An 11,972-nucleotide genomic window follows, 5' to 3' on the forward strand; every position below is an offset into this window, starting at 1 on the left:
TGGATGTTGCAGAATGAAATGTTTCCTCCTGAATGGTGAATTATTTTTTAAATAACTTTTTTTTTCCAAGTAACAAAATAAGAATAGATAACACGCATTACACAGCTTTGACAAACTTTCTGAATATATGCTATGTTATCTCAAATCTATCATGTCAGAATAATTACTGATCTTAGTTAGGATCACAATCTTTAAGTGGATAACTTTTATTAATTCTGTGATCCCAGAATATGTAAATGAACTATCACAATCCCAACAAAAATATTCTAAAAGATCAAAATTAAGAAATTTTGAAATGCATTGTTTTTCAGATCAAGCCAGTAGTAGCTTGGAAAACAAGGTATTAAAGCCAAAAAAGGGCTTATTAAGGTAGAGCACAGTTAAAACAGCCAGATGGTAGAAAACTTCAGTTACAGGCTTAGCGTGGCATTGTCCTTCCTAGAAAAAGAACTGCAGGCTGAATTTCAAAAGTCTAACCTCTTAGAAGGCTTCATCAGTGCAAAGCCCAGACATATTATAAATTCTCAGATTATCTTCTGAATCAGGTGTTGAGAAACAACAGTTTAGGCACACATGTATCCGCACTCACTTATCTGTCCTTTCCTCTCTTACCTGATATAACCGATCTGGGGTCTGTGCTGCAAGAACCAGCGGTAGGAGACTTTGTCTTTCCACCCTACATTTCGGGGGTCCTTCCACAGCAGCCTGACCTGATCACTGGTGTCCCCCGTGTGCCAGAGGGAGTTGCGGAGGTGCTCGCCAGGGCCTGTCTTGGATTTCACAGCCTGCAGAAACACGATTTTCCAATGCTGATCACAGAGAAATGTCATTTTCAGGAGCTCTAAGTCTTTTTGTAGCAGGGGTCAGGTCTGCAGAGGCACCCTCCCTCCTGCTCACAAGCCCCTAACTTCTCTTGCGTAACCGCAACCGCTTGCATGGAAAAGCAGCTGAGTACCTGGACCAAGGAGAAGGAGGCAGTTTGACCAATTACAGTCAGAGCACAACGAGAGCAGAGACTGAACGCTCCAGCTGATGAGCAGGGGCAAGACTGGAGATGAAGTTCCTTAAAAAATGGTGCTATTAAAAGGGCTGTGTGGCAGCCACCTGACTTAGCGGTTTTGACACCTGTTGCAGGGAGAGAACAGCGGTCGGGCAGCACAGCCAACACACCGTGCGATGGCTTGGCCGATGCACGGCATGACGGCTTAGCCCATGGCAGTCAGATGGTGGGGCGGCATGGCCAACACGTGGCAGGATAGCAAAGCCAGGCTGTGGTGACCACTGTGTCCCCAGCTAGGAGCCATGACCAGTACCTTTAGCTGAATGCCAGGCTCTGCAACAGCTCTGAAGGGAGTCGCTTGCCAGTACGTCTGTTCAGTCTGTTTCCACATTACCACATAAAAGCTAGAGCTGTCTTGATAACCAAAAATAAAGCCAGCGTAGTCGTCATCTGTCACCGTGTTCACATGAAAAGTGCCCTCAAAGTCCACACCGTTAAAAGCTGTGTAACCTGACGATACACACAGGTTAAAAACAAGTCTGCAGAAAATGCGTTCACATGCCTATAAATCTTCTGCTGTAAACTTGAATCTCAGAAAAGGGTACATACCAACAGCAAGGCCAGGATCGCTGTTCATAGTCTGCACAATTTCCATGCCCTGTAAGAATAAATTCAGGGTGGTTAGTGTGCGTGACAAGCTGGGTTGGCTAAGCCTGGCAGCCTCTTCTGGCCTCCCTCTAGCACCCCCTCCATCCATCTCCTCCATTTGCTCACAACATGTCTATAACACTTGTAGCTCTGAATTAAAATGAGAACTATAATCAAATACTAATGTTTCAGCTGCTTGTGTGCCCTGAGTCAGGAAGGATTTTTCTTTCCCCATTGCAGAACTGGCCATACTGGTACTCTGATATTTTCTTTACTTCTTCTGGAAATCACTGAATCTGGCCAGAATTGGAGATGGGACTGGGTGGCGAGGGGTGTGCGCAAAGAGGGCTGGGGGTAGGAAGAGAGCTTTTCCTAGGCTTAGCTCATACAGTTTGTTCATGGGGTTTGGGATTAAACGGACTGCCAGGACTGGGTTAAGGAAAGTGTATACATCTCAGCTGGCTTGGCAGAGACTTTGGCAATGGGAATAAATTGCACATTCCTTGTGACTCAGAACACATTAGCCTCCTGAAGGCTAAAATTTGTTAGTGTAAATAACAGTTATTGGACTCCATCTAGGAGTAAATGCTCTGCTATACAGCAGGTCAGACTTTGAAATTCTGGGAAGGATTCATGAAACTGTTGCTACAGAAATATTTCAATAGGGTGACATAAAAGTCTCATGTTGCCTTCTTGGCAGCAGTGAAATCCACTCAAAACAAGTTGCCCAGCCTGTAGTTATTTTAGATTATTAGGAGCATCAAGGTTCAAGCTATCATATGCTAAAAGCAAGTTCCTTCATTATAACTCCTGTAAAATAGTCAACCAATCAACAGCTTCCACTTTTCACTTGTTTGCCAGAGGTCCAGCAATTAGAGAGTGTTTTACTGTGGTTTTCAAATGATCTTTCTCAGACAGGTCAGAAAGACCAGATGTATTTTTACCTGATTCAGAACCACCCAGTTGGGATCAATCTGGGCATCCCCCTCTGGGTCCAGCACCACTGTCTGATAGGCCCTGAAGTCTGTCAAGGTGATCTCTGCGTTCTCAGGGCACACATCGATCTGATCAATCACTGTATCCTGGTCAAAATCAGACTCGCAGATATCCCCGACTCCATCACCTGAATGCATTAGAGAAGTGAAAGCAGATTTATGGTGCAGCAAGCAGCCACATCTGGCCGAGCCACTGGATCAGGGTGTCCAAGAAGCAGGTGGAGTCTCAGCCCCAATGGCCACAGTGCCTGGGGAGGGGACCTGAGGACCTCTGTCTTGGCCAAAGGGTCCCTGTGTGTTGGGGTCCCTCCTGGGATAAGCACATGCAAACATGGTGACTGTCGGATCCTGGTGCACATGTGTAATGCTTGGGGAAGGATGTAGTGCCTAAGCACCGAAATGGCTCCTGAACACCCATCTTACCATTCTCATCTTCCTGCCCTGGGTTGGGGACCAGCCTGCAGTTGTCAGGGCCTGGGGGCAAGAGGTCAGGAATACCGTCGTCATCATCATCGTCGTCACACTCGTCACCCAACCCATCCTTATCCGTGTCCAGCTGGGAGCTGTTAATGATGGTGGGGCAATTGTCTGTGCTGTCCTGGTGCCCATCGCCATCACTGCGAGCACAGAGACAAGAAGAAATGGCATGTCAGCATCAGCTCCTGTCTCTGCATAGAGGATGGCACGGGTACCTGAGCAGGAAACACACTGGAGGCACGCCCAGAGCTGGAAACAGACCAGTGGGGCATCACGACCTGGTGTCACTCAGGTGGATGAACAGTGCAGAGACACGGAACAAACAGAGACTGTCTGATAAGGTGGCAAGAAGATGAAGACTAAGCCTGGAGCTATAAAAATACTCAGATAAGGAAAAGAAAAAAAAAGCCTTACATGGAGTGGGAAAAGATACCAGAGCCCAAGATCCCAAATGACATCCACTCTTAAAAGGCGTGTAAGGCATCCAAGTGCAGTGTCATCAATCAAAAGGCACCCAGGAAACAGCGAAAGCTCAACAGCTGGTGTCCCTTGTCACACATGTCGTCCAGAAGTGTTTTGGTGCTCACAAACATGCAGGTGTGAGTGTGAATGAAAATTTATGGGAGACTCTGTATGAGCACCTGAAATCAGACTTGTTTAAAAACGACGACCACTTTCACCCTCCTGCATAGCAAGTTTTGTTACATTATGGTCCCGCACGGGAACCGTGCAGTAAGAAAGAGAGGAGAAAGTCTGTAGCTCCCAAGCACCCCTCCAGCCCATGGCTGCATCAGCTGGTTACAATGAAGAGTCATCAGGAAGAGGGACACAGACTACAGAAAAGGGTTTGGGAAGTTATGGGGTGGCTGCCTTGTTTCTCCATGCCAACAGTTAAATGCACCTGTGCAAAAAAATGGCCTGAAGTCAGGTGTGTTTTGTACACACACCATAAACAAAATGGTTTCTGGCAATAAGCAGGCATGTTTCCCCTCAGTAGCTTTTTGCCTAGCACAGGCAGAGCAGAAATGACATGCAGCCAAATTAAGGCAGTGCTGCAGCTTATAGCTATGCATATTCCCACATATCTCTCCCTGCTTAATAAAGGTGCTTTAATTTTAGGTCAGAGCAACTAATGTTTGCACAGTCTTAAGATAAAATGCAATGAGGACCACGCACATGTATCTACTGCAAGGTTAACCTCAGGCAGAGCTACAGCATTTCTACCAGGCAATGTTTCACACACATTAGTTAGGTTTGAGGAAAAAAAGAAAACATGGAAAAGAAAAAGAAAAACAGGAAAAACACAAGGTCATAACTACTTAAAAGTAAACCAGCTCCCAGCTGGGGGCCTTGGCAGCTACTGGCCCAAGACTGGGAATGCTCCCTGCGGAGACGGGGAAGTGGGCTCCCCGCGCTTATCGTCCCAGACAGCAGCACCCACCAAAGGCCCTGGGGTGAGACCTTGCAGCCGTCTGTGGCTGGTGAAACGCTGGGCCAGCATAGGATTTATCAATTCCCTTTCCTCTTGCTCTAAGTGAGGAGCACAGGGGAGGACTTGCCACCCCCAAAGCTGGCTATGCAGAAGCTGCTTCCAGCCAGGCGTTAGCTGTTTGTGATGGGATGTGCTCCCCTGAATGCTCAGGGCATGTAAAAGCCGTAGAGGAGCCTTGCCACTCTTGCTGTGCTAAAGCAAAGGGATTTATCTGCAAATGTTTTACACTTGATAATAAAATTCTGTTTCTGAAACACTAGGTTCTTACGGAAAAACACAGCCCTTAACTGTGAAATTTCTGCTACAGAAGAAAAGGAAGAAAAGAGGAATGAAAAAGAAAGAAAAGAAAAAAGATGTTACCTCACTAAGAATCTCTCAGCAGTGCTCTGGGTTTTACAGCCAGAGAACGGCTCTGAATGACACTTCCACAGGAAGCCTGTGTGAACATGAGGCTAAAGGTGAGGGGCTCCTTAACTGTACTGCTACAGGGAAGTGAACCAACGAGGCTGATAAATCATAACATTGTTTTTGAAATAACATCTCTTTGAGGAGGTATTGGAATTAAATCCAGAGTAGTCTGAGGGATTACAGCTCTCCAGGAATCAGTAGCATGCTTCAGCTCAAGACAAGCCTCTTCCACTTCCCTGCTGCTGTTACAAGCCATAGCACAGCATACCTGTCCTGATTGGTATCGCAGGAATCTCCAACCAGGTCATTGTCAACATCCGACTGCAAAAGGAAACGGAGAAAGTTTCAGTATCAGCTGCTGAGAGCGTCTATTAAAATGGCAGTATTAAACCAAAACACAACCAAATCAAATACAATTAAAATAAAAGCATGGAAAAATATTTGTTTTACAAAATATCCATCTAACCAAAAGTCAGTTTTATTAAAGAAAAAAACCCCAGACAATGAATAAACAGGGTTAAACTTGATTGGAGCAGTTCAAGCAAGATGAGTAGTTCAAGCAAGATTCCTCTACTTCTGGAAATAAGTATCCCCCATTTGTAATAAAGGTTGATTTCTTAAGCAGCTTTAAAAATCTACCACATTTTTCTAAAGTTTCCAGCTGTTTTTGTTAGTCACAAGGGGCTTAATCAGAATTCAAAACATGGAAAGTCTCACTGACTTCTCACCTAGGAGCAATGAAAGTTTTGCTAAATAAGGACACCAGAATTTTGTCCTAATCAAAGAAATACCAAGTGTAACTAAATCACACCACTGTGTGGAGTCCGGCATTGGACTCCGTGGGACTGGAGCATGCCCACATTTCAGAGTATGACAGCAGAAGATACTGGCAGGGCAGAAGTGCTAACAACATCCCCAGCTATGAGAATATACCTGGTGACTACCCTTTCCCATGTCAGGAGAGCTTGAAGCTCCATAAAACTTTCCTGAATACCTACTGTTAAAAGATAAACACTGTGACTGCATGGGCTGCCTCATTCTCTTGCATCTTTTTGGACCTCAGCAGTCCCTCTCCCTAAACGAGGATATTTTTTCCTTCTGCCTGCTAACCTGGTTTGGGTTGCTGATTGCAGGGCAGCTGTCACAGGCGTCACCAACGCCATCATTATCCTTGTCCTCCTGATCTTGGTTGGGGATCCTCTGACAATTATCCAAAAGGTTCTTAATACCTAGTGAAAAGTGGATTCGATGTTAGTTAAAAACAATTCCCGTATTTGTTACTGGACAACATAAACATCAAGAACATTAAAGACACTATTCCTTTTCAGCAACTACCTACACCACAGCAGGTATGCATCCATTCATTTAATAGAAGTTAGAAACACCTTGCAAAAGAACAGCTTTCAACCCCATCACACACACTTCATTTATTACACACAATTCATTCTACCCTGTTCCTGTATCACAGCTTACAGGATGGGACGTTTCATCTTTGTTATTACATTTGAAGGGTTGTGATTTTTTTACTTCTTTCAAGCCTCCTACAGCAATGAAAATAATACATTATGTAGCTCTTGGGCATCTGGGACAGGCAGCAGCTGGGTACTCTGGGACATGTTTGCACCTTTAAGGAATTACTTAAGAATTAAATAATTTAAGGAATTACTCAATGACCAATGACCTTAACTTATACATGAAACATGGCTTGGTTTATCTGTTACAGTGTTCAGGGCATCCAATCAAATGAAAAGGATTCCAAACACAGGTTTCATGAAGAAAGACAGCAACTGGTGACAGGAAATCTCCCAATACATGGCACATTCTGGGCAAGTTTCAAGAACATCAGAGAAGCTGGAAGTGAAGAATTACCAACCATCTCCATCCATGTCATCATCACAAGCATCTCCTTTCCCATCACCATCTGTGTCCCTCTGGTCATTATTCAGGACATTGCGGCAGTTGTCACAAGCATCTCCAAAGATATCTTGGTCGCCATTTCTCTGGTTAACATTGGGAGCCAAGACACAGTTATCCTGCAAGAGACACAGATCCAAATCAGACATGAACCAGGCCCGAATCTTTAATTTCTATTTTAGTGGATTTATATAACTCTTGTATTTATTTCTACTTTCACAAAAAATGATTACTGTGAGCAGTTTGACATTTTATGTGAATATTAGCTTGGACCAGGTTTCACTAGCTCCCTCAAAGCCTTGCTTTGAACCACACCACGGGAACCCTAAACATAAACACCCAGTATCATAAGGCTTTATTTATAACTTTGACTTCTGATTCTCATTTTGGATGCATCCATGGTGAGTAACCTGTTTTGGTGCCCTGGCTTCCTTACATGGTCCTTCTCAAACGCTGCAGTTCAGAGACCCTGACAGGGTTTGTAGATGCTCTCGGTGAAAGGCCATTGCCCCCTTCTGGTAGAGACTCAAACCAAAGCTGGAACACTTGGAAAAACAGGACTTTTTGATGCAAAAAGGTACAAGTCTTTTTTTTTTTTTTTGTCAACCAAGCTGCTATTACCTCTCTAAGACCATCAGTAGGCATATGAAGAAAACTTTATTTGAAAGTGGTGTAAACTTTCCTCTCCCATTGAGCACACCCGTGACCCCATCCTCTTGAATACATGGAGGCAGAACAGAGCTTAGCAACAATACAGAAGTTACTTGATTGCAAAGGTGCTGAACCTGCATATAGATTTACAGTTGAAGGAGGATTTAACATCTTTTCTTATAGAACATTAATAAAACCAGTTGCTTCAAGCTACCAGAATTTAGGGTTGGCCTCTGCAGCAAAACAGCCTGAGACATACCTTCTGTGATTGCTAGTCTGCCCTAGCTCCACATGGACATTTGTACCCTGAATAGAGTGTTTTTCTTGTCTTCCTTGTGCATTAAGCAATACCACAGGAGGATTTTAATATAGCACAACAGTGAGCATGTGAGGATATGGAGTGAACACAAAAGAGCTTTTACAGTCTGAATTTATTCTCCAATATATTCTGCAGTAGTGTACCCATATGGAAACCTCTTTCACTTTGAGAACATGATTCAAAGCTTTTTCAAGTTATTGGCAAGACACCCATTAATTGATGTGGGTTTTGGATCCCTCATGGAATATGATGTCAGGTCAACCTGCTCTTTAAAAAGAAAGACACTAATGCAAGTAACGTTCCTGAAGGCCATACTATGGGAGAACGTGACAGAAGGACCCAAGTTCTGTATACAAAAAGCTCTAGAATTCAATGCTAAGATATAATAATGGAGCATACACTGGTGGGATTTAAGGCTGGGTGAGACAGCCTGGGCTTTTTATGTCTTATAATAGTGAGCATTATATAAAAGAAAACAGGATTTAGAGAGCTGCTGACAGTGATGGGGATGGGATAATCTCTGGCAAATAGTAGTGATCCAGATTTCAAAATCGCTGCCTATTGCAGTAACATGAAATCCTTCTGTTTGCATACACCCCTGCACCCTGATCTACACACAGCACCTGCTCATTGGGAATGCCATCTCCATCCGCATCGTCATCACAGGCATCTCCAATCCCATCACTATCGGCATCTTCTTGTCCAGAGTTTGGGACAAATCTGCAGTTGTCCTAGACAAAAAATGAGACATGTCTGGTATTCTATGGGTAAACTGGACGCCTTCATAATTTGAACGACTTTTTCTATTATTGTTTTAATTAATCAAATTAAATACAATTTATCCAGAGGAATTCAATAACCTGAAAAAAGATTAATACATCTAGTCATGTTTCTTCCACTCTTCCTCTTTACCCCTTCATGCTCTGAATTATTATAGGAGTAAGAATTTCTTACCTTTCTGCAGTTTTCAGCAGAGCATGAGAGTTCTTCGTTAGGATACCCATCAATGTCCACATCTTTTCCACAAACATAACCATCACCAGCCCAGCCAATGCCACACTATCAATAAAACACCATGGTAGTACTACCAAAAGGTTAATGAGTCATTGTAGCAATATTCAAGAAGGAAACCCCACATTAGTCTTGAAAACACTAACATACAGAAGCCATGGACAGACACTGAAGTACAATGAGGTTCACTTCAGCATCTCTCAATGTGGAAAGAAAATCTTTGTTTCAAGCTCTCTATATCTAGGCACAGCTAGAACAAGCTAAGACTTGATGTTAAATGGAATGTGTGCCTGCAACACCTAATTATTTCAGTGGGAGGTTATAGATTTCTTTCAGACACTGGTCAGGAATCAGTTTTGATCTCACCTGCAGGTGGAGAAAAAGAAAAGAGGGGACCTTGGCAGAACATGCACGTAGCATCTCAGCAAGGGGCCCACGGTTACGTGGAATGACTGTGTTTTGTTCAGTATCTCAAGAACACATCTGCAACTAGAAGTTTTAAGAGAAAACTGCGCTGACAGTTACTAAGTTTGCATCAGCAAAGCAAGTGCATCTGCACATGTTTCTCCTAGCCAATTAAATTGGTACTCTTTCAAACCAATGCCTAATTTGTATTGTAACTGAAGGTACATGCTTAGAACTGCATGTCAAATTCTGGCCTTCCCTTAAGATGAGGACTTGCCTAACGCAAGTATTAGGTATCTTTCCATTACAGCATGGACTTAAAATATCCTAGATTATTCTTCTTTGAAATAGATGTACTTAAAAATAAGACCAAAGCAAGTGCCAGCAAAAGCACACACTGCATCCAAATTTAGGACACAGGATTAGTCTCTTGCTTCCCCTTGCAAGGTGGAAAAACTAAGTAACATACTTCAGTTAGAGTCTTACAACGAAAGTTCATATGCCACTTGGTGCTCCTCTGCTCCCATGGCTGGAAAGCATAGTACAGCCTACCTGTGCCTAGAATCTGTGGTCTCACTTGGAAAAACACCATGTCTATCAGCAAGCAAATACAGGCACATTGGGTATGCAGAGAGGATCCCTACTCACAGCTATGTAGCTGAGCACCAGGAGAGGAATTTGTCCTTGTGATGTCTTCTGCAGAGGGACACTTGACAGTCCTTTCTGAGGAGACTATAGAAAGTCTATAAAAGCCTTTCCCAAAAGATCTAATTACACAGACACAGTAAATATGGTACATGAGTATGGCTGCCTTACAGACATGCTGCAAGAAGAAAACAATTGCAAGACAGACTTAGCCCGGTTATTTTCATAGCTGGTCTGGGCCAGTGTGCCACAATCTGGTTAAAACACACAACTGTATAAAATTACCACAAAGACTTTCTCAGTTCCAGCCTAAAAAAGGCTAATTTTCACTGCACAAATGCATGAATTTATGAACTCACAATACATGTCACCTCTCCTCTCCTCTCCTCAATACAACGGGCATGGACACTGCATGGATTGAGGGCTCGATTTCTGCAGCTCCTCTCAGCCTGGCATCCCCTGGCTTGGTCTCCTGTATATCCTGGTTTGCACTGGCCACAGTGGTAAGACCCCTGTAAGAACAAAAAGTTACTAGCCAACCTTTTAACAGGACTTCTTTTTCTTTTAAAGCAAGAATGTGAGCGAGATTCATGTCACACTGCTTATGCTGTGCAAGTGTAGCTTTTCATCCATTGGGGCCTCTTGCACCATGAACAAACTTTATTTTCTATGTGAAATTCAGGTTTGGCTCCCACAGTGCATGATGGAAAACACGCTCAACTCTCGTCTGTTTAGACCAGCCTTTTGTTAAGCCAGAGAAAAGTCATGGAGCAGCAAAAGCTTCTTCATGATGCCTTGTCCCTGCCAGCATCACTCCAAGCTGCTTCCAGGTCGCCAAAACTTTGTGCAAAATTCTAAGCAGCACCTGCTTAATTTTATACTTGTGCCACTCTCTTGTGTAAACAAACCCAAAGGAGCTAAGACAAGGAATCTCAGTATGTGCTGGGACAATCACTGTATGAGAGATAAACGAATAAATGCTGATAAGAAGGGGTCTTCTTTAGAGATAAAAGCCACATTAGATCTCTATCTCACATACTTGTAGATTTGTAACCTACAACATAAAAGTTAACTGAAAACAATCTTTTTTCCTTACAGAGAATAATTATTTTTGACATGTCAAGGAACAGAAACAGGCCTATCTCTGACAAACTTGTACATCCATCCCTTTGTGAAACTGAGGCACTTCACACAACTTCACTCTTCCTGTGCAAAGCCTGTTGAAGGAACTGTCAGGATTGTCCCAGTCCATCATAATAGAGATACATTTACTACCCAACTGCGCATTGTTTTTGTCCTCTGCTCCTGGCTTCATTCCAAATTTTAACTCTGTGCTGTCTGCATACTTTCAGGATGAAGATGAAAATACACAGATGACTGAAGTGTAAAATAATCACTGAGCTATGCAAATGGAATGGCCTATATAAAACACAGGAGCCTGTGCACTTTCTCCTAATGGACGCTAAGGTAATACCTTCTGGAATCTGCTGAATTTGCTTAGCATATTCTGTCCTATATCAAGCCCTGGTATGCATTAAAATAGCCTTTAAGGCAGCACTTCCAGACCAAACTGTTTCTAGAGGGAGACTGGAGTAAAAACCCACGCTGCTCTGCTTTGACAGACGGCAGGCCACTTGTTGCCCTCTGCAAACAGGGCCTGATGGCCTCCTGAAGAGGACTAGTCATGTCTAGTCATGCAATAAGATACAACATGTGACAGAAATGTTCTAGATATTAAAAAAAAAAAAAAAAAGAGAAACACATTGAACAGTGAAAGCAGTCCTAGAAAAACAAAGTTATTCACAAGGAAAGCACACCACTTCGAACACTACTGGTAGCCTCAACGATACCTAGCTGCAAAAAGGACGACCTTTACACCTGCAGGATACTTTTAACCCTTCTCTTGTTATGGAGAAAGCCTGCTTTGTGCAGCCAGCTATAGCAGAACAATATTTGACAGTAGCATAAGTGGCACATATAGGACAACCAGGGGATCAGGCCCAGCCA

General features: G+C 43.3%; 1 protein-coding gene across 1 annotated transcript in view; it reads right to left on the reverse strand.

The window, feature by feature from the left end:
- Positions 1-10,477, reverse strand: part of LOC104084007 (thrombospondin-4) — a gene marked incomplete at its 5' end in the record, with an annotated part of 14,424 nt that extends 3,947 nt beyond the window's left edge. The window contains 11 exons of the mRNA XM_009587698.1: positions 613-785; positions 1,314-1,510; positions 1,610-1,658; positions 2,593-2,771; positions 3,067-3,260; positions 5,289-5,341; positions 6,131-6,249; positions 6,894-7,053; positions 8,528-8,635; positions 8,859-8,963; positions 10,325-10,477. Of these exons, the coding sequence (XP_009585993.1) occupies positions 613-785; positions 1,314-1,510; positions 1,610-1,658; positions 2,593-2,771; positions 3,067-3,260; positions 5,289-5,341; positions 6,131-6,249; positions 6,894-7,053; positions 8,528-8,635; positions 8,859-8,963; positions 10,325-10,477 (1,490 nt within the window). The remainder of the gene's footprint in view (positions 1-612; positions 786-1,313; positions 1,511-1,609; positions 1,659-2,592; positions 2,772-3,066; positions 3,261-5,288; positions 5,342-6,130; positions 6,250-6,893; positions 7,054-8,527; positions 8,636-8,858; positions 8,964-10,324) is intronic.
- Positions 10,478-11,972: the final 1,495 nt, after the last annotated feature.

This window comes from Fulmarus glacialis, unplaced genomic scaffold (assembly GCF_000690835.1).
Source record: "Fulmarus glacialis isolate BGI_N327 unplaced genomic scaffold, ASM69083v1 scaffold42731, whole genome shotgun sequence".
Taxonomy (NCBI): domain Eukaryota; kingdom Metazoa; phylum Chordata; class Aves; order Procellariiformes; family Procellariidae; genus Fulmarus; species Fulmarus glacialis.